Raw genomic sequence first — 27601 nt, forward strand, 5'->3', positions numbered from 1 at the left:
TCCTGGCATCACAGGTACCTCATGAACTTTAGGATCCGCAATAATCTCGTGTTTAGGGCAAAGTGAACTCAGGTGTTCCTGACTCCAGATCCAGGGCTCCTCCCACTGTACCACCTGACAAGGGGGACTCCCACTCCTCAAGGAGCCTAATTGCTGCATGAGGCCACCCTTGTTACATCTTGCTACATACATAAAAGCAATCTCATTGTTTCCTTTCTGTGGTTGTTCATTTTAACAGCTGGTGTTTGCTTTGGAACATTCTGTGAAATGGAAATGGCACATCTGATGAAGGAGAGGGCCCACAGATAAGGAAGATAAGGAGAAACAGGAAATAGATGTTTTAGAAAGACTCCAAGGAGCTTTAATGAGTAAAATAAAATGGCTAATGTGACAACAGTAAACTTGCTGGCATTGATGTTCTGTATAAAGGATGTGATTGTACCTTGCTTCAATTGTCAGCTATTAAATTTGCTACATGAGTTAGAAGCTCTTGGGACTTTACATTTGAACTATTTTCTTTGACCTCACTTTGACCCAAGGTAAGTGCGTTGATGCTGAGGAATCAACAAGTCTCCAGGTAAGGAAAGGCATTCGTTGGGCAAGCAGGAGTGTGTGAAAGCAGTTCCAGGTGATTGCACAATGCTGGGAATACGGGAAGGGCAGCCTTGTAAAGACAAGAGGAAGATCATGCTGACTTATCTGTCCTGCTGTTTTCCTTCTTTCCTCTTGAATAGGAAGGCCTTCTCGACTGGAACAAGGGTCCAGGCAGAATATCCCTTGAATAATGTGAAGTTCTGAGAAGTAACTATTCCAAAATTTCTGACCATTCCTTGAGATTGAAAAGAACTGAGAAAAATCTGTTTCAACCAGCCTTGTGAGAGGTCAGCCTGTAATTCTGAGACCTAGACCTAACAGAGATTTAATGTGTTACGGGAAAGCCCTTCTTCCCACTCTGGGAAAATCCTTCTGACTAATGCATGCCTTGTAATCAGTTTCAGAATTTCAACATATCTCTTCAACCCACAATGACAGGGATATAGGAATGGAAAATTCCTTCATAATAATCAATTCTCCTCCTGATTGTTTTATGCATCAGTGATCTCTTATGTTTAAAGATGCTGATGTGGTGTTCAGAGGTCATTAAACAGAAACCACAGGTGATCCTTAGTCCATGAACCAAGTCTGAAGACACCAAGGCCTTTTACTGAAATTCTAGGAATGTCTATCGTGTTTTTGTTGTTTTGTCCTCCGTTTGTAGGCAAATCATTCACACACTCACATGCATATAAAACACTGAAAAACCTCAAAGCACTATGTAAATAGTAGGAGTGGTAGTGGTAGTGCTGGTGGTAGTAGCACCCTTAGAACACAGAAGTGGCCCTGGCCCATTGTAAGAAATACTAAATGAAAGGCCCTGAGTAAATGTCAAGCTGTTTACTATACCTACATCTAAAGACTAATTAAAGAAAGTCAGAATCAATTTAAAGTCAAAACTTCTTAGGAAAACTTTAGTACATATTACTTGGTAACTATATATGCCAATGAAGCTTCAATTGCTTTTCTTTTGTTTTCACCACCAAATTCACTCAAGGAGGTTTCCCCCTATTTCTTTTTTTCCTTCTTTTTTTGCTTTTTGGAGGGCAGATGGCAGGGCAGTTGGAGTTAAGTGACTTGCCCAAGGTCACACAGCTAGTTAAGTGTTAAGTGTCTGAGGCCGCATTTGAACTCAGGTCCTCCTGACTCCAGGGCCAGTGCTCTACTCACTGAGCCACCTAGCCACCATGCCCCCCCCCCTTTTTTAAGCCACATTTTATTGCGCATGAAAACACAAAAGTGAAGAGAGTAGAGAAAGAAATAGAAGCTCTGCGTTTTTTCCCTCCTGACGTCCCTATCTTAGAAAAAGCTTCCACCTTGGTGCAGACAGCATGAGTCTCAACATTTGAGCTCACCCCCATTCCAGTCTGCTCTGCCAGGCTAGGTGTGAAGAAAGATAATCTGTCCCAGATAAATGGTACCTGAAACAAATTGCTCTGCCCTCCTTATGAAGCTAACCTTAGAAAAAACAAATAGTTTTGTCCTACCTGAAAGAAATTATATAATAACATTTTCCCCTTAGGGTATTCAAGTCTGCTCTGTGCTCTAGTTTGAGGGAATCTCTTCTGAAAATTCCTCCCCAAAGCTATTTGTTTCCTAGGGGACAATTCTAGGAAGTCCTCCCTTTCCTTGGCAATGTGTCTCTGAATAAACCTTATCTGACTTGTTATTTCAAATTGTTTTACTGGGCTGTGTTTTTGCCCTGACATTTTTAACACACTCAAGTCCAAAGAACAAACAAATTTTTTTTTTTTAAAGCTAACAAAAAAAAATTCCTTAGGAACAAAACCATTAAGGTACTTAACAGGAGAGATGACATGGGGCAGGAATTAATCTATTGAACATACACAAAAATTCACAGAATGATTTTTCTTCTCTCTGCTTTCATCACCTGTATTAATTTATGAGTATAAATATTATGAGAAGTAGTATTCACATAAAGTGCTTTGAGCATATAAAAGAAAAAATAATTTCCAAAGTGAAACTTTCTCATATACTAAATTATAAACTTAAACCAGTATGCCTCTAAAAATGAAAATGTTCCTATTAGTAAATTCAATACAACACTTACCTTCACTAACAGCATGAGGTTTAACAATGCAGCAAGTACAGTTAGTAAATTTGGCAGTATTTACTGGTCCACCACTTCCGCTTGAGGGAAAGAATAATTCCAATTCCTAAAAACAAAAATAAGATTCCTGATGTCACAGGTGTTCTAAGAACTCTAATATCCATAATAATCTTGTGATATGAAAATGAATTTATTACTTTAAAAATATCACATTTGCTTCAAGGATTCTAATAAATAAGCAATGATGCTAAAAAGATTAATTGAACAAATTACAAATAATAAATGCAGCAGTCTATGAAAAGTAATAAATGCAGTGGAGTCTATAAACTAATATCAATTAACAAGAATATGAATTAACTTGGCATATGAATAAAATATGACTAAATAAAATATGGAGTAGCAAATCTTGCCTGATATGTTTTATAAATAATATGTTTAAGGATAGGCAGCAGGTCACCATGGATACAGACCTGGCCTTGGGGACAGCAATGCCTTTTGAGGCACAGAGTCTTGTGTGACCCTGGGCATGTCATTTAATCTCTCAGTTACTAGACAACTCTCTAAGGCTCAGAAAAAGCACAATAATTACTAGTCTAAAATGGTAATGGGAGTCTCTTCACTGGGGAACTCCCCAAACTAAAGAAAACAATGCATTTTGGAAAAAAATATTCAACATAAGCTCTTAGTCTCCTTGGAGAACATAAGTATGTGAAGGTAGGAATTTCTGTGTGACTGTCAACAGAATCCACTGAAAAAATTAAAGCAAATCTGGGTATCCTGCAAAAGAAAAGAAATTAATCTTCAGAAATCCCTTCACAATAGTGAATTGATTTTTATTTTTTTAGTTGAGTTCAGGGGGCTGACCCAAATATAATGAGTGAATTAAAATTCTGTAGTCAAATGCTGTTATTTTGGCTATATTATCAGGGATTTGTTGTTGTTTTTGCCCAGGGCACCAAACATCACTCAGTGATCTGCATTGTCTTCTAAGAGGACTCAGGGACCATGCTAAGCTCTCATTCTTTGGGTCACTTGGAGGTGGTTTTACATACTAACCCAATAAAGTAAAAGGTTGATTCACTTTCAAGAATGATCTACTTTTAAGAAAACCAAGAACAGAAAAACTATCCAATAATATTACATATTATGCATAAATCAATTTTAGTAAAACCACAACTCCTTTAGACTGCAATGAAATGACAATATCATGTTCACAAATACAAAATCCTTCTAACAAACTGATTTAATATTATTCTTTATTATTCCTGTGCATGGATAAGAAATATTAGGTATCACAACTTCTTGTTACAAATGACAAAAATTTCTCCTTTGATATATCACTTGAAAAGATAAGAGGCTGGGATGCAGCAAAGTGCCACAGAAAGAGAGCTGGATTTAAAGTTGAAGAACCTGGGATCAAGTCCCAGACCCCCCTACTCCTCTCCTGATGGGACCTGTGACTTTGGGCAGGTTACTTAATCCTGCTAGCCCTCAGTATTCTCATCTCTCTTTCACCCACCCCAGCCCAACTGATGAAATTATGGGAAGAATAAGTAAGAGAAAATGAAAACAAGGTGTCAAATGAAATGCAAAGAAGAATTTTCACTATGTTACCCCTTTACAAGGTGTGAAGTTTTCCATGATATAATTAATTAGCACAGCTAGCTATTAACTGACCAAGCATGGGTAATATCACTGTATCCTCTAGGGGAGGGAAAAGGCACACTCTTCCTTTTGAGAAAGACTTGGTAGAGGTAGCTCCCTGCACTAGACAATACAGTCAGCTACAGATTCAAGAGAGAATCAGTCCTGGAAGACAGGTGGTGAGCTACAGAAGGAAAGGTTAACAAGACCCCATAGGGCTGGAGACATGAGTTACCTTGACCACATGTGGAGGGAGCTTCTACACCAGGAATATTCTACAAACTGATGAAATCAGAGGTCCAGAGCACACACAAAAATACTTCCAAAACAGACACCTTCTAACATTACTGGATACAAAATAGGTTTAAATATAAACTAGTATTTCCTGATACTGAAGAAGCTTGCTGTTCCACATGCAAGTTCTTCCCCCAAGGGCAAGAAAGTATTTGTGATCATTGCACTTTATTTTGATAATCCTTCTCTGATATCTCACTTCTGACTGTGATTTGGCCAAATCCTCCCTACAAATCCACCTATCACCTAATTTCCAGGCGACAAAGAATAGGGTTATTCAGGGAGGTAATAATGCTGTCTATGTAAAGTGCCAGCCCTGGAGTTAGGAGGACCTGAGTTCCCGAGTTCGGTTCAGTCTTAAGACATTTAACATCCACGCAAAAAAACTAGCCGTGTAACCTTGGGCAAGTTACTTAACCTCAACTGCCCTTCAAAAAAGGCAAAAAAATAAAATAATGCTGTCTGTGAAGGTTTATGATAGTTGGTAACTGCATTCATTGTCACCAAGCCATAGTTAAAGTGAAGTTCTATGATGACAATGAAAACTTTTACTTAGGAAAAAAATGGCATTCAACTTCCTCTGCATTGCTATACTGAAATATTTATAGAGGACCAATGGGTAAAATCCAATAGCTTCTTTAAATATGCCAATATTTTAAGAAATAGACATTCTTACCTATAAAATTTGGTTTAAACAAACATGTTTATTAAGATGTCTTAAAAATAAAAAGCTTTCTTTAACAATGCATAAGCATCAATAATCAAAAGCATAGCCGTGTTCAAAGATATTTTTTAAACATCCTTACCTTGGCAGCAAGAGCAAAAGAATCAGGACCATGAACTGTATTTCTTATGCAATCTGTTCCAAATCTTGCTCTAATGCTTGTAGGAAAATCTGTACGAGCCATACCAGGGTTTGCAGGTCCCATTAATTTCTTCCATTCACTGATAGCATCATCTCCTAAAATCTCCATGGCAATAATAGGACTAATTGTAATAAACTGGATAAGCTCACTGCAAAATAGAATTTTTTTTAGGAATATATGTTAACCAATGTATGCATCCTAACATGGAAAATCCATTAGAATATAGGCATGCTGCAAAATAAATTACCTATAAAAAAGTTACTAAATATCATTTCACCATGGACATTGTAGCATTTTATAGTTGTGTGGTAGCCTAGTGCACCACATATTATTGATATTGTCAGACCATTTAAAAGACAGAAGCAAAATCTCTATAATAATAATATAACTTTGTAAAAAGTCATCACCACATGTCTCCCTTGCTGTAAAAGGCAATAAACTGATTTGGCTTTAATGACTTTAATAACCTAAGATACTAATCAATTCAATTCAACTAAGGTTTATTCATTTTCAAACTACTACGCATAAGGAACTGGTAGTATGGGAAACATAAAGATTACAAAAATAACAGTCTCTGCCCTCAGAGAGATTACACAATAACGAGAGATATGGCATACATATGTGTGTATACAAATGTAAATACCCACTATGATACTAATTCCATAAACTACTATTTAGCACTATAACACCCCTACCAGCAGTCATGATTATGACCACAGTCTGGACCAATCTGTTGGCCATGATGCTGACACAGCCAGCATGACAGGCATTTAGATATCTGTCTATAAGATCCATCAAAGGAACCCCCCTCTCAGCTTCCCCTTGTTTCCTCAGAGCCTTGGATTTCTGGCTAAGTATTTAGAATGCCTAGTCCACTGATCGAGGCCAACCTTGAAGAGCTCAATGATCAGTTCTGGCATCACGAAGTATTGTCTCCTAGATCTAGACAGTGGCAGCTACAAATAGAAAGCCAAATGGGTCACATTTCCTTTTGAAGATCCAGGTTCTCTTATGGAATCCCCTAAAACATGGGCACACTGTAAAGAGCTAATGGTAATTAGGGTAGAATCTGAAATTTGGTAGGCCACCAATGGGCAGCTCTTCCAGATTGAGTAGTGTGTATTTTATTTTAGAAGCAACAGGAAGCTAACAAAATCTTTTGATCAAGAAACTATGATCAGGATAGGGACGAGAACTAGAACTGTGTTTTCATTGGTATTGGGACCTTCAGGATGAGGAAACTCCCTTTCTTTACTAATGAAGGCTGGCAGATTCTTTGCAACTTATCATCTCAGAGGGTGGCTTAGAGCACTGAAAGGTTAAGTAATACACCTGCTGCCTCAAAGCCATAGGCAAGACCGAATTCAGCTCTTCCTGGCTTTAAGGCTCACTCTCTATCCACCATGCTGCCTCTCCACGACATGATCAGATCAGAACAAAATAATAAAAAGATTTTTTTTGTTAAGTGAATGGAAGATATATTGGAGAGAAGAAATATCTTCAAAGCAAAAGGAAGTCATTAGAACAATCCAGGCAAAAAGTAACGAGAGCCTGAATTTGGGTGATCTTTGATTAGCCTTAGTTCTAAGAGTCTCATTTGAATTACTTGTTAAACATTTAGAATCTATACAGGGAGGGGTAAAAAACAAAACAGATGCCATCTACTAAATGGATATAAAAATCCTTTAGAAGTATTGCTTTGTGTACAGAAGCCTCTCAAAAAAAACCACAATGTCTATTAAGATGAAAAGGCAACATTCAGAATAAAATCTCATTCTTCTGGAAGCCAAGAATTCTCAATAAGTATGAAGATTATACACTTCAAAAAAAGCTTATTTTCTGAATACATAATAAATGCATGGTGGAATGACTTGCATTTCAGGGGTTCTTTTTATCTAACTCAAAGACATAAAAATGATCTCAAAAACAGCACTGTCTTCAAGTGATTCAAATGACACAAATGAAGAGCAAGCAGTACACAAAAATTTTAAAATAATACAACTCTACAGAAAATATACTGTGTGTGTGTGTGTATATATATATATACACACACTGTGTATAAACTCCCTTTACACACAGTCAGCTCTCTATTTTAATACCTACCTATAGAATGGCTTTGATAGATGATCATCATAGAAATCTGTTGCTTCTTTCCTGTGACATAAGGAAGATAATTGTTGATTAAAACAAACAGTTAAGTGGCATTTTTGTCATTTTTTTTGATATTTTATCAATTAAATGTAGACAACCATTGTTCATTAATGTCTATCCAATCTAATAATACGCTGCCTTTAGACTCTTCTCCAAATTCTCCACGTCAGAAAGCTAAGAGAAATCTCTAATCCCGGGTCACTGCCAGTAAGCAGCAGCACCACAGATTCACTCGGTTACACGGAACTGTTCTTAATCTCTCAGACACTGGTAAACTTAGGTACTCCTCTCAAGATTCTCACCAAAGAAATGATCAAATAAACAAAAGGCTCACATTTTTCAACTAGTAATAATTTGTTCTCAAGAGCTCAACAAGCCACTGAATTAGACAGATGAATGACTTCTTCAGCGGAAGGCAAAGTCATCTTCAAGGCTAAAGCACAACTCATTAAAGCCCTCTTTGGAAGCTACCGTCTTTTTGGATAGTTCTAGCCAAATGATTCTCTTACGAACCTTTCTAAAATCAACCAACAACACTTAATAAGCATGCACTATGCGCTAGACAATGCACTGGGTTCCAGGGACACAATGACAAGAATTAGGTGATTCCCTGACCATGAGGAGCTCACCTTCCGTGAGAAGAGACAACCTGTACATATGCAGGCATATACAAGATTGGGGACAAAGTGACTAAAAGTCAAATTCAGGGCAAGGACAGAGACACACACAGCTGGAGGGAGGGGGGAGCAGAAAAGGCTTCCCGCAGGAGGTAATCCTGAAATCAAACATGAAGACAGATTCTACAAGGCAGAGGCAAGGAGGGACCCACAGTGAGCGTGACAGATAGCCACGCCTAACCGCATCTAGGGGCTTTTAGAGAAGGGGAGAAAAGATAAATTAGCTTGAGACAGGGAGGATAGGTTTCAAAAGTCAACTGGAAAAGTACAGACTGGGGAAGATGTGATGAGGCAGCAATTCACATGGAAAAGACCTGGGGGTCCTAGGTGACTACTTGGGTATAACGGAAAGCTCAATGTATTTGGACTCTGGAAGAGCTCAGTAGAAATCTTGGCTCTATGACTCCCGAAGGCTAAGACTGTGGATGTGCTTCTTCCCTTCTCTAAACCTCTGTTCCTTATCTGCAAAACAAAAATAATATTTATTCTATCTACCTTACACAATCATTATAAAGAAATTTATTGGGGGATGGAGCCAAGATAGTAGAGTAGAAGCAGGACCGACCTTGAGCTCCTGTACCAACCTCCTCCAATACCTGTAAAATATGGTCCTTAACAAATTTTAGAGCTACAGAACCCATAAAGTGACAGAGAAAAACAAATCTCTCGCTGAAGGCAGCCCAGCAGGCTGACAGGAAGGGTCTATTGCTCCAGACTGAAAGTCAAGCACAATCCCATGTGAGCTGGAGGGGACCAGACCTGGGGGTGGCCCCGAAGAGTGGCACAGACTGGCTGAAGCAGAATGCAGGAGAATGAATCACTGGAAGCTGTGGCAGTTTCCAGACTTCTCAACCCATAAAAGCCAAAGAGAAAGTAAAAGGTCAGTAGGGAACTCTGTTGGAACTGGGTGACAGAAGAGGGTGGTCCAGTCACTGCCTCTGGGGCAAGAGGTGGCTGAGACACAATGGCTGCAGTTGCTGCTGCTGCCACATGGTTGCCTCCTGAACTCCTGGCCTACAGATTGTAGGGGGACCAAATAGACCAATTCAGAGGGTAATCTCCCTTGCTTTGACCTGCTTGGATCTGAGTCACAGTCTTAGGTGGTGGTCCTGAGGTGTGTGGCCAGTGTGCCAGACTTGTGGTGGCTGTAGGGAGGGTGACTTCTTCAGACCTCTGACAACATTTGTGAAAACCCCAGCAATTTGGGAAAAAGGTCTCTCCATGTGGAAGCAGAGTTCTACCATGGTAAAGAGCTCAAAAGTCAAGTAATTGGCTGGCAAGATGAGAAAGCAGAGGAAGCACAATCAGACCATAGAATCCTTTTTTGGGGGACAAAAAAGATCAAAACATAGAACCAGAAGAAGTCACCAAAGTCAAAACTCCTGCATCAAAAGATTCCAAGAAAAATACGAACTGCTAACAGGCCATGGAGGAGCTCAAGAAGGATTTTGGAAATCAAGTAAGAGAAGTGGAGGAAATATTGGGAAGAGAAATGAGAAAGATGCAAGAAAATGAGGAAAAGGTACTCAACAGACTGCTAAAGGAGACACAAAAATACAATGAAGAAAATAACACCTTAAAAAATAGACTAACTCAAATGGCAAAAGAGGCCCAAAAAGCCAATGAGGAGAAGAATGCCTAAAAAAGCCAAACTGCCGAGATAGAAAAAGGAATTGCAAAAACTCACTGAAGAGAATAATTCCTTCAAAATTAAATTGAAGCAAATGGAAGCTAATGACTTTATGAGAAATCAAGATACTATTAAACAGATCCAAACAATTGAAAAAAATAGAAAGCAATGTGAAATATCTCACTGGATAATGATGACCTGGAAAATAGATCCAGGAGAGATAATCTCTCTTGCTTTAACCTGCTTGGATCTGGACTGCAGTCTAGGATGGAGGTCCTGGGGTATGTGACCAGGTTGCCAGAGCGTGTGGAGGCTTCAGAGAGGCCACCCAACTAATACCTCCAGCAGCTGAGAAAACCCCAGCATTTGGAACAAAGCTTCCCTGTCTGGTAGCAGAGTTCTACTGGGGGCAAAAATTCCAGGGATCAAGTGACTGAGTGGCGACATAACCAGACAAAGGAAACAAAGCAAACAGAAGAATCCAAAATTAGACTCCTATTTGGGGGACAAAAAGGATCAAAGCATGGAACAGGAGGAAGACAGTGAAGCCAGAACTACTGCACCAAAATCTTCCAAGAAAAATACGAGCTGTTTATAGGTCACAGAGGACCTTAAGAAGCAGATAAGAGAAGTGGAGGAAAAATTGGGAAGAGAAATGAGAACAATGCAAGAAAATTATGAAATGAGAGTCAACAGCCTGACTGAGGAAAATCATACCTTAAAAAATAGACTAACTCAAATGGCAAAAGAGGCTCAAAAAAACCAATGAGGAGAAGAATGCCTTAAAAAGCCAAATTTGCCAGATGGAAAAAGAATCTCAAAAGTTCACTGAAGAGAATCATTCCTTCAGAATTAGACTGGAGCAAATAGAAGCTAGTGACTTTATGAGAAATCAAGATGCTGTTAAACAGATCCAAACAAATGAAAGAATAGAAGGCAATGTGAAATATCTCACTGGAAAAACCACTGACCTGGAAAATAGATCCAGGAGAGAGAATTTAAAAATTATTGGACTACCTGAAAGCCATGATCAAAGAAAGAAGCTAGAAATCATCCTCCAAAAAATTCTCAAGGAAAACTTCCCTGATGTTTTAGAACCAGAGGGAAAAATAGAGGTTGAAAGAATCCACCGATCACCTCCTGAAAAAGATCCCAAAAAGATAACTCCTAGGAATAGTATAGCCAGGTTCCGAAATTCCCAGATCAAGGAGAGAATATTACAAGCAGCCAGGAAGAAACAATTTGAATATTGTGGAAACACAATCAGGGTAACTCAGGATCTGGCAGCTTCTACACTGAGGGATCAAAGGGCTTGGAATATGATATTCTGGAGGTCAAAGGAGCTGGGATTAAAACCAAGAATCACCTACCCAGCAAAACTGAGTATCATGTTTCAGGGGAAAATTTGGTCATTCAGTGGAATAGAGGACTTTCAAGCATTCTTGCTGAAAAAACCAGAGTTGAATAGAAAATTTGTCATTCAGATACAAGAAACAAGAGAAGCATGAGAAGGTAAACAGGGAAAAGAAATCATTAGAAAGTTATCAAAGTTGAACTATTAACATTCCTACATGGAAAAATGATAATTGTAACTGAGAAAACTTTTCTCAGTATGAAAATAGTTGAAGGGAATAGAAATATATATATAGGAGGGTATGTGGGCGTATGAATACATATGTGAATGTGTGTATATATGTTCACAGGTATACATAGAGGGCACAGGACCAATTTAATAGGAAGGGATGAGACTTAAAAGGTGAAATTAAGAGGTGAGAAAGGAATATAATGAGAGGAGATGTGGAGAGACAGAATGGAGTAAACTATCTCATACAGAAGAGGCAAGGGAAAATGGTTACAATGGAGGCGAAGAATAGGAAGGCAAAAGGGAATAGCTCAACCTTATTCTCATTGAATTTGGCTCAGGGAGGGAATGACATACACACTAAATAGGGTATCTCACCCTACAGGAGAGTAGAGCGGAAGAGGATGAGAGGGGGGATGATGGAAGGGAGGAAAGGCTGTGGGGGGGAGGGAAGTTGGAAGCACCCACTTTTGAAAAGAGACGGGATGAAAGTAGAGAACAGAACAAGTGGGAGGTGAGATAGACAGGGAAATATAGTCAGTCTTTTACAATATATCTACTATGTTAATGTTTTGCATTAGCTACACATATACAACCTATACTAAATTGCTTATCTTCCCAGTAAGGGTGGGTGACAAGGGAGGAAGGGAATGAATCTGGAATTCAAAGTTTTAAAATCAAATGTTTAAAATTATATATATATATATATACATATATATACTATTATTAATACTATTTTACATGTAATTGGGAAATAAGATACACAGGCACTGGGGCATAGAGATCCACCATGCCCTCCTGGAAAAGCCCAAGAGGGTATGGGAGAAGATATGGGAGACAGCAGATTGGAGGAGGGGATATCCTGTAGGACTGCTATTTTGGGGTGGTGAGTAGGGAAAAAATGGGGAGAAAATTTGTAACTCAAAATCTGGCGGAAATGAATGATGTAAATCAGAAGTTAATAAAGCATTTGAAAAATGAAAAAAAAGTAAAAGCAGCTCAATAAAGCTAACCAAGAATTTAAAAAAAGACAAAGTTTATAGTCAGGAAATAATAATGATAATATCAGCTAAAAATTTTTATAGTGCTTACTATATGCCAGGCACTGTACTAAATGCTTTACAATTATTATTTCCTTTGATCCTCACAACAACCCTGTAAGACAGGTGCTTTTATTACGCCCATTTTCAGATGAGGAAACTGAGGCAAGTAGCGGTTACATGACCTGCTCAGGTTCATATTGCTTCTATGTATCAGAGGTCAGATTTGAACTCTGTTCTTCCTGACCTCAGCCCCAACACTCTCTCTCCTGCAGAACCATTGATCAGAGCACACCTGAGGTATTACCGTTAGCTCTGGGTGCCCCATTCCCATTTTATTGGCAGCACTAACAAATCAGAGCACATTCAAATGAAAATGACCAAGATCTTGAGCAAAAGTGAAACCAGGTCACTGGAGGACACAAAGAATAGAACTGAGGAGAAAACTGGAGAGAACATAACAACTGCTTAAATATTTAAAGGGCCATCACGGCAAACAGAGATCAAATTTACTCTGGCCATCAACACAGGCCAAAAAGTAGGACCAAAAGTTAGAAAATATAAGAAAGCAACTTTTGAATCACTGTAAGATAGAACATTATGAAAATTATAGTGACTTCAGTTCAGTGAACACTTGAGACTGAGCAGAAACTGGCCTTGAGGCCGCAGGTTCCCCTCCCCTGGATATGGTTAGTACATGATTTCTGCCTTGATGGAGCTTACTGTCTGATTTGGATAGAGCATGGATACAGGTTTACAATGCCCAGAACTGGAAGACAGCTTAAGACCAACTAGGCTAGCCCACACCTAGTAAAGGGTCATTCAGCATTCCCTTGACCACCTCTAATGAAAGAGATTCCCTGGCGTCCCCAGGAAGCCCACTTTTAGATAACTAAAGACTAGGAAGTTCTTCCTCCTTACATCGATCTTCAATCTGCCCACTGCAGGTATCACTAACCACTGCTCCTCTTTCTGGCCCTGGGGCCAGGCCAAGCAAAGCAGAAGCCGGCCTTCAGGACTTGAAAATAACTACTATGTCTGCCTTGTGATTTCTCTTCTATAAACTTGAATCCTCAGTCACTTCAACAGTAGAGGGTTAGTTTAGCCATCTGTGCACTTTTAAAAGAAGTCTGAACCTTAAAACCAATAAATTACCTTGAAAGCATCATCATTTTGAGTTTGCTTATTTTAAATCCAGCTTTATTGATTGTATCGATTATCTCGCCAGCATGTGGTATTGCATCTGGTTTAAGCAATGCCAGGGTTCTACAAAAGAAAGGAGGGACAATTCCCAAAAAGGAAATTTACAATTCATATGTAAAAATACCTAGATGCTTGATTATAATTCTAGATTATTACAATTTGAACATCAAAACGAATTTCACTCAGCAATATTTTTAAAGTATCTTTAAAAAGTTCTCCATAGGCAAAGTTGCCGGGGTTTTTTTGCATACAAATGAAAAGATACCTATTAAGGAAATGGTTATATATTTAAAAGTACTAAAGTCAAAACTATAAAACATTAGTCCCTGAAGAGTCTCCTTACTGTTTAAGATGGACTATATATTGTAGAACAGAAAGCTTATTACCCGCATCATGTTTATGATTTTTTTTTAATGCCTACATAATATATAGCTTTAACATGCTTGGCATCACAACCACACCCCAGTAAAACCAGGCTGAGGGTAATTGACAGGTCTCAAACCTATCAGTGAGTTAGGGGGTGTCTACCTGAGACAACTGAAGACTTCCCCTGGCAGAATGGGCCGATGAGAACAAGTTGTTCTAACGTCCATGAAGGTGGCAGGAGCCAGCGCTGTGGAGTGCCAAGAGCTCGGCCAGACACTGAAAACACCAAGGTCATCCATGGCATCCCAGGCTACTGCCAGTCATCCTGAGTATTGTTTGTCTTGCCACTGGACTTCAATGACTCCAGAAAAGAGGGTGAGGCAGACAACTTCATGCAACTGCTTCACTTCAAGCAATTCATGAGTAAGTCAAAACATCACCCATCATACAACGTGATGTCATGGACCCACTTCAGGTACAAAGGATGAATTACAACAACTATGTAGACAATTCACCATAGCTAAGGAAATTTTCATTTTAAATTATGTTGCTAAACAGCTTCATTAACTCTGTATTAACAAATACAGCTATTTCACAAAAAGACAAATGAGCTTATATCCAACACTCTTCATTTGTGGGCAGAGAGTAACCTACCAATATTTCATGTTCTCCATCCTAATTAAAATATGACACTTCCTCTGAAATCCTAGAAACACAGAGTTGAACATAAGAACCATGTCTAGAGAACAGACAAGAAAAGAGAGGCTCTGAAAGGTCAGATGATATGTCCATAAGTGTACCTCTAGTTAGTATAAGAACCAAAACTATAACTCAGTTGTCTTGTTCTCCACTGTAGGGTCCTTTCTACTCCACCATTTATTGAAAAGGGGGAAAGAAAACTGAGAAGAGGGCCTAACATTATAAGCTTCAAAGCAAAATTGTCTTTTGGACAATTTTGTTCACCTTGTCTTCAGGAGTAAGCATCCTTGAAGTTTGTTTTTCCACTCTTTTTTTTTTTTAAGCAGTCAGGGTTAAGTAACTTGCTCAAGGTTACACGGTCAGTTATTTTGTGTGGGTGTTAAGTATCTGAGCCCAGAACCAATCCCAGGTCTCCTGACTCTTGGGCCGGCACTCTTACGCACTGCGCCACCTGGCTTTCCACTCTTTAAAAAAGGAAAATCCTCATAGAAACCAAACAACAAGAAAATAGAAACAAGAAAAAGTATAATTTAAATCTCATTATGCCCACTGCATGATTACTTGAAAGTTTTTTTTCCCCCAGAAACTATTTGCATGGCTGGTATAAAATATGATAAGTTTCTTTACTGACTAAATAGAAAGGCAAAGAAGAACAAGAAATACTCATTTAAGCTTTTTAATACATTAAATTATCATGTGATACTAAAAGGAACATTATCCTTTGAAAATATTTGAATTATATCAGGATATATGGACAAAGTTGGTCTATCAAGTTCTACAGCTTATGAACTTTTTTCTTTTTTTTCGTTTTTATTACTAGATAAGTTTCTGGAAGCCAAAGAGAGAGAGGAGAAGGAGATGCTTTGGGTTTGTTTGTTTTTTTAAGCTATCAATAAAAACTTATTTAAAGAAACAAAAAAGGAAGTTCCAATGTTCATAGAAAATGTTTTTGTAGTAGTAAAGAGCTAGAATTTGTTTTATCCCCATAAATTGAGGAATAAGTAAACAAACTGTGATAAGAATAAAAAAAGATTATTCTATGTTTAAGGAAACAACTAATATTGAGAACACAGGAAGGTAAAAAATTTATTATACAAAATTAATTAAGCAGAAACAGGAAAACAATATACCCAATGACTATAACAATATAAATTAAAGAACAATAGCAAAAATTGAAACTGAATCTTGTGTAATTCAAATGACCAAACTTGACCCCAAAGAGAGATGAGAAAGAATCTGCCTTCCTTAGAATCTGCCTTCCTTCATTACAAAGGTGGGGTCGCTATGGACATGGAATAGAGATATATTTTAACTTGATCAAGTGTTGGTTAGTTTTGATGAATTTCTTTTCTTTTTTATTTTTTATTGTAAGGACAATTCTCTAGATAGAAAAGGAGTGTTACTTTGGGAAGTGAAGTAATATTCAAACAAAAGCTATCAGTGAAAATATTCAAAAGTTCCTAAGTAAAATAATCTGTTCTCTTTGTTTTCTTTCTTTCTTAGTTGTGAGACTGTCTGAAATGCTTCTCTTTTGTTGAAAATCCATATTCTTTCATTAATGATTAGGCCCAGGTTTACAGGATGTTATTTATCTTGTGAGCCTTTACTTTTTAGAAAATTATTATTCTGTAGCTTCTATATTTCTCATGACTCTGGAATAATCCTAGTTTATTGGTATTATTTTTCTTTCATATTTGAAAATCATTCTTCTTGATTCTTGCAAAAAATTGTGACTGAAGTTATGAAATGTCACCATTACACACCTTAAAGTTTGAAGTAAGGTGTATGTGTGCGCACACGCATGTTTTGTGTTTCTGGCAGCAAACTGTGGGTCTGGCTTATCAATATTTTTAATTCTATATTCAAAATTTAGATGATTTTTAGTGTTATTCTCCTGCAACATGGTTTTGTGGAATTTTTTTAACTAACAATGCTTTTCTGAGAGATTTCTTGTATTTCTGTTATATCTGCTCATTCTGTCTTCAAAGTCAGTTGCTTTTCCAGTTCAATCCAATAAACATTTATGAAGTATCTACTATGTGCCAGGCACTGTGCAAAGCAGGGGGATACAAATTTTAAAAAGAATGACAGTCCCTGATCTTAAGGAGCTTATAATCTAATGGGGGAAACAACACACAAAAGCAGGCAGGAAAGCAGAGGGGCCAAGCAGTGCATCAGGAACCTGGCAAGGGTATCTTGTTCCATGGAGCTGAAACCAAGCAGAGCAGCAGATGCAGAATGGAGTCGTGTATTTGCATTTAGAGAATTTTTTTTATATAAGCTTTTAACATTGTTACCTTTTATTTCTCTTCTGGCAAATTTGCTTCCCCTTTGGCATCTTTTATGTTCCCGAAGAATTAGTCTATCTCTTAGAGAACTTCTACTTCTTTGTGGAGATTCTCCATCATGGTTTTAATTTTTCCTGGTTTGTTTTCTTTTTATTTTTTTAATTCTGAATTCCGAACTCTGATTTCTAACTAAAGTTATTCCTTATTTCTTCTATTAAAAGCTTCATAACTCTTTTTAACCATTATGCTGGGTCTATAATCTCCAGGCAGTCTGAAGGACTCTCTTTTTCATCAGAGGATGATAATTTTTGAGTGGGTTGAGAAATTCTAAGAGTAGTTATTAATGGTTCCTGACAAGTTGCAAGTAGGTCAGCAATGGAGGTCTACTGGGATCAGTGCTTGGCTCTGGACTATTTAAAATTTGTATTAATGCCTTAGATAAAGACAGAAATGCCATCCCAATCAAAATTGTCAATGACACAAAACAGGTAAGGATGGCTAAGTCAGGGTCTAAATCTTGATATTATTAGCTAAAACCATTTGTCTAAATATACTATGAAATTTCATAGGGATAAATGTAAAGTTTTATACTTGGATTAAAAATCAATTGTATAAATAAAATTTGGGAGACTTTTGGTTATATGATGGTTTGTCTGAAAAAAGAGCTAGGTACCTAGTTGGCTACAAACTCAGTATGAGTCAAAAGCATCATATGACATCCAAAAAATGTAATGTGGAGTTATATTAAGAGACACACAACTTCCAAGAATAAGGAGATATAGCTCTCCTACACTCTGCCCTGGTAAGATTACACCTGATGTATTGTGTTTAAGACAAGATACCAGAGCTTAGGAAGAGTACTGATTAGGTGGCAAGCATTGGTGTAAAAGAGTGTGTGGCAGAGAACGTGAAAGAGAAGACAAGCAAGGTTGGAGTGCCTTCGCAATTGTTCTACAATCATACCAGAAGGGCTCTGTGGAACACAGGGCAGGCAAAGATGTCTGCCACTTTGGGAAACCTTTCTCCCACAATTCAGGTCCTTGTAGTTTTACTGATAATTATGTCTTCTGATTTCTTTATATATGATCTTTTTTAATTTTTAAAATTATTTTTTCTCTTAGCCAATAACATTTGTCGAATACACAAGGTATAGAGAACTTGGATAGGATACATGAGTTAATCAACCTGGCCAATAGGTTTGTCAATGACATTACTCCCAGAGTTAATATGTTAAGGCACTGATGAACCAGAACAAGGAAGAGAATAGAGTTGAGGATTTGGAAAAACCTGAAAACAATTCTTTTGTACAAACATCGAAACAATGGTACCTATAAATAACCAACAAAGACCATGAAAATTTGCAATGTTCTGAAAAGGAAATACCCTAAATCTGTTATATTTTTTCATTTTCTTTATGGGACATGATAACATAGAAGACAAAGACATTTCTCCCTACACCTTATCTGAGCTTAGCTACAATCAGGAGGGTTATGGTGACATAAACTCACCTCATCATTCTGGCTCTCAGTATTCCCATCTGAAAAATGAAACTGAATTAGTTATTTCTAAGGTACCTTTTCAGCTCTAAATCCTAAATTCCTTTGAAGTTGTTCTCTTTTCCCTTAAAAATTAAAAAGAAGAAAAGCATTGCCTAAAATCACTTTCTTAACTTGATTGTAAAGGTAGAATCACAAAATCTACCCCATAAATTTCTGGAAAAGTCCACAAAATTGCCCCTATAAGGTATTAATCAATACAATTCAGAAACACCAAACAGAACTAGGAGAAATTAGAACTCAATTTCAAATTTTTAAGGAGCTTTAAGAATTACAAAGAAATACAAGGTTATTTTCTTACTTTTCCTTTCTGTTGCACAACTGACGGGCTGTGTATTGATCTCCATAGTCGATCAGATGCAGCTGTCGGGAAAAGATGGTCACTTTGTTGCCAATAAACAAATCTTGTAGATGCACACTATCATACACGGTTCGTTTCAGAAAGACGCGATGATTCTTTACATCATGCTGTGATGAAAAAAAAAATTTAGTTAGCAAATAGTAAATGTAATATAACAGGGTAATTCTTCTGTTTCCTCTGAGAAAGGCTTAAATTATAAAATCCACTTAGAATATGTTATTGTTCCTTCTCAAAGTATATCTCTTAGCTGAAGTGTTCTTCTATTTAATTTTCTAAAGGCATGAAACTTTTCAACAATATTGAAATGTTTTCTCCTAGAAATAATTATTTGTGGTGAATTCAACCTTTTAATCATACCAATTGTTTTCTAATGAAATAAAACTTTTTTATTGTTGTTGTTTAGTATAGGTATACCCTCCCTGCCTCCACACATACACACACACATTTTATGTCATTAACTAGTTCTTTGAAAACATGACTTTAAGTGGAAAAAAAAAAATCATGGGAGCAATTAGTCCCCCTGGAATGATATTATAAAGGGAGAATCAGTCAAAGGAAACTTCAAGAGTTTTGTGTGTAGGAATTCTGACACATTATTGATATTAGAAGGATTTGGTTAGAAGTCACAATGTAGCTAGACTCTCAGTCAAGAAGACCTGAGTTCAAATCCTACCTCAAGCTAGTACTTTGTGTAACCCCGGGCAAGTCATGGCTTTACACTTATCTTTGTGTCCTCAGAGTTCGGCACAGTGCCCCATAGCCATTTAGTAAAGGCTTGTTGACTTATTGACTAGACTTAACCCTTGTCATCCTCATTTACCTCACACATAAATATAGGCATAATAATAAAAATACCTGCCCTATAGGGTTGTTGTGAGGACCCAATGAGATCCTTTATATAAAGCACTTTGCTAGCTTTTATTATTTATAAATTGAGGATATCATTGAAGGACTATGATGTTGGGGTAACATTATATTCTTGTATGCTTATTTTTATTAAACTTGACTTTGTTTATACTGTAAAGTGAAGAGTGTTTATATGTAGTTTTTATTCCATAGAAAATTTAATAGATTAATGTATAAAATAAAAATTGTTCTATTATGATATAAACAAAGAAAAGATGCATTTACCATTTCAACAGATCCATCTACTGGGTAATATAAAAGGTCATAACGTCGCAGAAGGGAAGCATTTGGGTCATACCATTCTGCCACAAAAACATATCGCTCATCAAGATTCTGAAAAAGAATGATTTAAGAATTTTAATATTAAAAAAATTTAAAGAGAATTTTAATATTCACCTTAAAAGGTCCTATTGCTTACTAAATCACATGGAACACAATCAAGTGGAAAATATTTTCAAAACACAAGTTAAAAAGCCCATTGATTAGCCTGGTTGGAGATGATCTTTCTCTCCTTGGGACACAGCATAGTGTGTGTGTGTGTGTGTGTGTGTGTGTGTATGTGTGCGCGCTCTCGCCTGCTTGTGAGCATGCAATTATGGCACTTCAACTACAGGTGGGCTCAAAGCCTGAGAACTGCCTTTGTTGGTCTGTGTGTGTGTAGATAGATATAGATGTAGATGTATGTGTATGGATATATGTTTGTATGTGTGTATGTATGTATACATATGTATACGGTCATATATGTGAAAAGACAACAGTCATGGTAGGTAGGACATAATAGGTGAGATGTGTGAGTGTATACATGTGCGTATAGTAAAAATTATTCAGATATTATGGATTTCATAGAAAATTAATAGAAAGGAGAAGGAGAGAATCTGGAACTAAAAATTTAAATTGGATTCTTTAAAAACAAAAGTTAATATTAAGAATATGTGCACTATTATTTTTGTTTATGCTATTGTCTTACTATTAGTCAATATGAATTCTAGCTGCATACAAAGAGAAAACTTAGGAGCTAGGTATTGCAGTGAATAGAGGCTGGACCAGAGGTCAGGAACACCTCATTTAAATGCCTCAGATACTTACCAGCTGGTGTGACCCTGAACAAGTCACTTAACCTCTCTCTGTCTCAGTTTCCTCAACTACAAAACAGGGATAGTAATAGGACTTATGTGCCAGCATTGTTGTAAGGATAAGATGAAATGATATTAATAAAACTGCATTGCAAACCTTAAAGTACTAAATAAATGCCAGCCATTATTATAACTATTAGGGGAAACGTGATCATTGTCTTCATATATTTAAAAAGTTACCATGCTGACCAGTCAGTCAAAGAAATGATAACCAGCTTGCATGTCCAACGGTAATCACAAAATGCCCCACCCCACCCTCACTCCCTGTATGCTGGGTGGATCTCTTCTGACAGACTTAGGGGAGGCCACAGATAGCTCCAGGACTGCCCATTACAAATGGGTCCCAATATGTACAGCTGAAGAGAATGCCTGCATCTAGAAGATCACAGCTGAACTGGAGTATTGAAAGATCATGCATAAGACAGATTATCCTACCTGGTCCCAGAAGACAGAACTAGAACCAGTGGGCAAAAGTTATAAAAAGAAAAAGTATTTTGGTTTAACATAAGGAGACAAAAAAGCCACAGAGGAGAAGCTTGGCCACACACAGAAAGACAGTCTCATTCCTGGGGCAGTTTCACAGCCACAGAAGTCCATGGAACCACTGGAATCCCCCAGCATGTCTTACAAGTTCAACTTGAATACCCTCATGCTCTTCCCTGATACCATCTGGGAACATCCATTCCCCTCTAGTCAGCAGTAGCAGCAGATCAATGATTATGTACCTTCATCTCCAGACTACACCCAGGCTACAGGGAACACTCAGGTAGCCTCCAAGTAAATACGCAGAACTCCTGTTCATCAGGAGAAGATCAGACTCGTGTACAGGATGCAAAAGCATCAGAGAGCCTCAAGTGACTCATCATTCATGCTCCATATTTAGTCTGGGAATGCTTAGTTAAGATAGAAAGAAATGCGTGGTCTCAGGCTCCCATTTATCCAAGGTTTTCCATTTCTTTGGGAAGAAGAAAGGATACCTGTCACTCATTCCTCTGACGACTTTCAAAACATTCATGTGATCCCTTCTTTTGAATCCCTTTTAGGGTCCTTCTCCTCTTCTTCCTTTCTCTACCCCAAACAGTCTATAAAGATGAGCTGCAGTTGATTAGAATTTGCATTTTAAGTAATTAACAATGAACTAGGTTAGTTTTTTGAAAGTATTAAGACAAGATCCCACAGGTCCATTACATGGCTGCAAATCACAGTACACTTGGTGCACTGGGCTGCCACACATGTGACTTCCTTGTGATAACTTTAACATCACCCAAATTGTTCTTGAGCCCTTTTGGAAAAGCTCCAGCTACTCTAAGAATTCTCTTTTTCATGAGTTTATGTGTTACTTGGCAGTCTGGTATCTCCCAGCTAGTCACATTTATGTTATCAGACTTTCTAATACTAAGGAATTAGGAAAGATTTCCCATAGGGGAGAGCCACTAAGCAATTTTTTGAAGGAAGCCAAAAATTCTACAAGATAAATATAAATAAATAAATGTGCATGTGTGTGTGTATGTGTGTGTATACATAGCCATGCATACATAAATGCACACACATTTGTATTTATGGATATAAGTTTATATTTAAAATCACTTGTAGAATATACATATGAGAAAAATTATTATTTCTCTCTTAAATTAATAACTAATTCCTATTGGAGAGATCCAGGATTTTTTCCTTTCCTATTTCCTCATTCTCTACTAGGTTAAATCAGTCTCTGAAGAACAGGGATAATAATGAGATTGAATTTAACATTCTCCTCAATCTTGTTCAACTCCACCCAACTGGGAAAACCCATTGTGTTCTACTAAAGCTTGGGTGGGGTATATCCTTTGTCTAGATTGCCTGGTCTGGGGTGGTTTGGGAGTAAGAGTGACATAATCAAAGTCCCATCTCCCAGCCCCTCATTAGAAGAGGTTCACCTCTCATTACAATATTCATTTTTCTCATTTAATTGTTAACCAGTCAGAGTTGATTGCCATCTGGGGGAAGGGGAAACATTCACTCTTCCAAGGGCATATAAGTGCCAATAGGCCACCATAATCCATTTCTGGTTTACAAGAGAGAGTAAATGACCATCCTTTTATTCATTATTTGCTTGTCATAATTAATAAAACGATTAATTACCCAGAAATTATGTCTCAAACTTTTTATACTTCACACATATATACATTTGTATATACGTACACATATACACACTTACTTTTGATATACATACCTTTGTATTTATGCATATAAATACAAATATATATAGTGTATGTATATACATATAAACACACAGGTTTGTGGGGGTGGGGGGGTGGATGCATACACAAAAGTATATATGCATATCTACAAGTGAGGAGGAGGGAATATCTCCTAGACATGGAGAACCACTCACAGAAAGGTACCAAGGGACTGAAGATAGAACGTTTAAACCCTGTCCTTGGCAGTAAAGAGAGTCATGTTCAAAATTAATTTTAAAATGTTCATTAAAAAAAAGGTTTGTACTTTTTATTATCTCATTCTCATCAAGAAACATGTTAAGCACCAACTATGTGCCAGGCCTATTTAAAAGGAAAGGTATATTCAACAAGCACCAAACCCAGTGGAATTACACAACTGAACTACCAAGATCTTTCAAAGAACAATCAGCATAGCAAAGTTTCTATCAGCAAAGCCAAATGGTGAAGTCTTAAAAAGACCACAAAGGCCACAAAGGTGAGATGAATCATCTTCATTAAATGCAAAGCAGACTTTCACACAAAGAATCCATTTTAAAGGGAAGTAAGCAGATCCTCACCATGTTGTTGCCCAGCTTTTAAGTATGATCAATTTGGCTTCAGATTAGAAGGTGAGTCATGGGTGTGATCCTCAGTAGGGGTGTGCCATATTTTTTTTTTCATCAGTGCAGGTTTGAAGCATAAAAGAGAGGCAGGGGGAGAAGAAAGATTCCAGGAGAAGAGAGATGCAGACATTGTGGTTTGGCTACTCATCAGTGAAAAGATCAGATGGATGCTGCAGGAAGCTAGTTCTAGGCGGGCACACTGGCATCCTCATTCTGACATGACTAGAAGCTGCTGGGGGCTTTAAACACAAACTCTACAAAGTCCAGAAGCTTTTCTATGTATCTGCTTCTCTGTAGGCCCTCAAATCAGAATCTGAAGCAAACATAGCCTGGGGAGGAATGTGTTTTGGAAGGATTCAGAGCAGATCTGCAGAGCCAAATTGTATTTCACTAGTCATAGAGTTGGAAATTCTTGATCAATATTAATACATTCTCCTCATTTTACATATGAAGAAGCTAAGAAAAGAAGTGACCTCACATGGCTCATTGGGCTACCTCCTGGCAAAGCCAAGACAAAAACCCAAGTGTACTGCCTCCTAATTCGGTCATCTTTCCATTCTATCAGTCTCCCTGTCTCTCAACTTCAACTGTGACTCAATAAATATAATTCAAAACTGTGGTTAAACTAGTTATGCCTAGGAATTCTGAACCTTTATATCTTGATTCATTTATTACCATTTCACACTAACAAGTAGTAAACAATGATGATTCCCATTTACACAGGGTGTTAGAGCACTTTCCTTATAATAAACCTAGGAGGTATTTAGTACAAATGCTATTAGCCCCATTTTACAGAGGTAGTGCTGAATCAATATTCATGCAGCTGTTTTTAAGAGTCAACCTTACCTGCCTGATGATAACCAAAGTCTATTACAAACAGAGGATGATTTACCAAGGCATTTCCTCCCCCACCTATATACACTACATACTTAATAAGAACCACATTGCAGACAGAGAATCTCAGTGGGAAATAACCAGCCTCTACTGCATGCCTTACATTTCCAACCTCTTTCAGTGATAAAAAATTTGTCACAGAGGCTTACAAAGCAGATGTCAAAATGAAAACTGCAATTATTTTATACTTTTTCTTCATCAAATGGCTACTCTAATTTTGCAATTAAGTATTTTTATAACATATCTTAAGGATTTCAGAGAACAGTTCTTCAGTTGATCACAAAGGCTCCAAAGTGCACATCTTAACCTTGAATTTGCTTCATCCTATACACCAGATCTGTTTAGAAATCATAGTAATTGGGGTGGCTAGGTGGCATAGTGAATAGAGCCATCAGCCCTGGAGTCAAGAGGACCTGAGTTCAAATCTCACCTCAGACACGTAACACTAGTGTGACCTTGGACAAGTCACTTAACCCCAATTGCCCTGCCTTTCCCCCTCCAAAAAAAAAAAAATCATAGTAATAATAGAAAAAAGTTCCTTTTAAATACAGCATATTAAAGGGTCATCTAGTCAGACAACCCCAACAATGAGTCACTTCTCAGTGATATAAATTTATATAGATATATGTGTGTGTGTGTATAGAGAGAGAGAGAGAGAGAGGTGTGTGTGTGTGTGTGTGTGTATGGTGAGCACAATGTGATTACATTTGAGAAAGGCATAGACTATATAGATTTTTCCATTCATTTTGAAAAACATTCTCACCATCTTCTTGAAACATAGTCTAAGGAAACTGATATGATATTCTTCTATTTCCCATTACATGAAGCTGAAATATCATGAGTAAATTGATTTAAGTGTGATGCTGACTGTAAAAGAAAACCTCTGGATGTGAAATATTGGCCATGACATATACTTCCTAATTTTTCATGGCTCAAGCTGCACAATCAACTCAAAATAATTGCAACATATTTCAAAGTACTACATATATGTTAAATATTGCACTATTTTACTCAATGAATAAATAATGTTTCTACCTTTATCTGGACTACTCTCTGCTATCCAAAAACACCCTTCCCGTTTCTGTTTATGCCCCATTGTCTCCTCTAACACTGACACCATTCAGAGGCAGGCCCTCATCACCTCATGCCTGTACTACTGTAATAGCTGGACGGTAGTTCTGTCTGTCAAGTCTCTCCCACTTCCTAAAGCACAAACCACGTCATCCCTCTACTCAATAAACTCTAGTGTCTCCCTACACCTCTCGCATCAATCAATCAATCAATACTTAGTAAGCACCAAACTATGTGCCAGGCGCTGTGCTAAATTAGTCCTTGTCCTCAAAGAATTAACAATCTAATGGGGGAGACAAAATGCAAATACAAATATACAAAGCAACCTATATACGTGAAATAATGGATAAAGGGGAGGTACTAGAATTAAGGAAGATCGGAGGAGGCTTCCTACAGAAGGTGGGATTCTAGCTATGACTTAAAGGAAGCTAGGGAGCTCAGCAGTCAAAGTGGAAGAAAGAGGAAGGAGCCTGTTCCAAGCATTTGGGATAGCCAGAGAAGATGCCCAGAGCCTAAAGATGGGGCATCTTCTTTACTGAACAACCAGGAGAATACATTCCTATTTTGTGTTGCGAGTAGATGAATCAAGAGAGAGCTAAAACTGCTTGTCTTATTACATATGTTGCAGAAACTAATGTTATGGAGAATGTAAAATTTTGCAAACCTATTAATGGTAATGCCATACTTCAAGAGAAATTCCTAATATAATTGACAGGTCTTTTAAAATAAAAAATGACAATGTGGGAAAACTGTGATTTCCAACCCTTCTGCTCTTGACCCTTTCCCAGACCATCACACCTGTTCTGGCTTAGCTGGCTTAGCTGGCTTAGCTCTCCTCCCTTCCTAATCTCCAAGCCTTGATTGTCTGCTTCAGCTGTGTTACCCTCTCACCAACCCAAACCCTTGGATTACTAACACCCTCTTTCTCCTTGGAAAAAGACACAAAACAGTGCTGACTCGATCCATTACCAACGTCCATCATCTACACTCAACTGGGTCCTCCTCACTAAATGGTAATCCTTTTACTCCTCTATGAGTGACTCACTATCCCAGTGCTGTCAGACTCAAACAGAAACAATCCACTAATCCATACATAGGATCCTTGTGAGCCACCTACTGACTTGGTTTTAAAACGTAATGTCATTTTTAGAGTGTTTTTATTAATTTTGTTAAATACTTCCCAATTACATTTCAATCTGGTTCAGGCTGCTCTATTCTACTGACCACAGTGACTGCTCCATACCTTCTCTTCTTTCTTCAAGACTCCCATAACACCTCCTCTCCCCATCCTCTCAGCTGAGAACCTTTTAAAAAACATCCCAAGAGATTTGTTCTGTGAAGTCTGGATTCAGTCAAAGGGCTGCACTTGAGGGCCTAGAGGGCCACAGGCTCCCCACCCCTGATTCTAGGCCATTCACTTCAACTTCCTTCTTCTCCTCTTCTCATTTCAAAGCCTCCAGCCATCATCTCCCATTGTGTCTTCCTTAACTCTACTCTCTGGAGAAGAGATGATGGATAAACCTAGCCAAAGCCAACCCCTCTACATGCACCCTTGATTTCAAACCCTCCAATTTTCTCCAGAAGACTACCTCCATTAGCATGCCTTCTCTATCAAATCTTCACTCTTCTACTCTCTACAGGTTGCCTTAAAATATTCCCAAATCTACCCTATCCTTGAAAAAAAAACTTTCACTTGATCCTGCGCTGTTGTTCAGTCGTTTCAGTCACATCCAACTCTTCATGACCTTATTTGG

At 37.8% G+C, this 27601-nt stretch overlaps 1 protein-coding gene across 4 annotated transcripts in view; it reads right to left on the reverse strand.

Moving 5' to 3' along the window:
* Positions 1-27601, reverse strand: part of NME7 (NME/NM23 family member 7) — a 190540-nt gene that overhangs the window by 133813 nt on the left and 29126 nt on the right. For all 4 annotated transcript variants that reach the window (XM_069094736.1, XM_069094731.1, XM_069094734.1 and 1 more), the window contains exons 2-7: positions 20154-20261; positions 18963-19129; positions 13705-13815; positions 7573-7623; positions 5410-5617; positions 2666-2771 (exon numbers count right to left, since the gene is read on the reverse strand). In XM_069094736.1, coding sequence (XP_068950837.1) covers positions 2666-2771; positions 5410-5617; positions 7573-7623; positions 13705-13815; positions 18963-19129; positions 20154-20156 — 646 coding nt within the window. In that variant the 5' untranslated portion in view covers positions 20157-20261. The remainder of the gene's footprint in view (positions 1-2665; positions 2772-5409; positions 5618-7572; positions 7624-13704; positions 13816-18962; positions 19130-20153; positions 20262-27601) is intronic.

The sequence above is a fragment of the Petaurus breviceps genome, unplaced genomic scaffold (assembly GCF_028583685.1).
Source record: "Petaurus breviceps papuanus isolate PSGF00001 unplaced genomic scaffold, PetGlider_PUasm1.0 220, whole genome shotgun sequence".
Classification (NCBI taxonomy): Eukaryota; Metazoa; Chordata; class Mammalia; order Diprotodontia; family Petauridae; genus Petaurus; species Petaurus breviceps.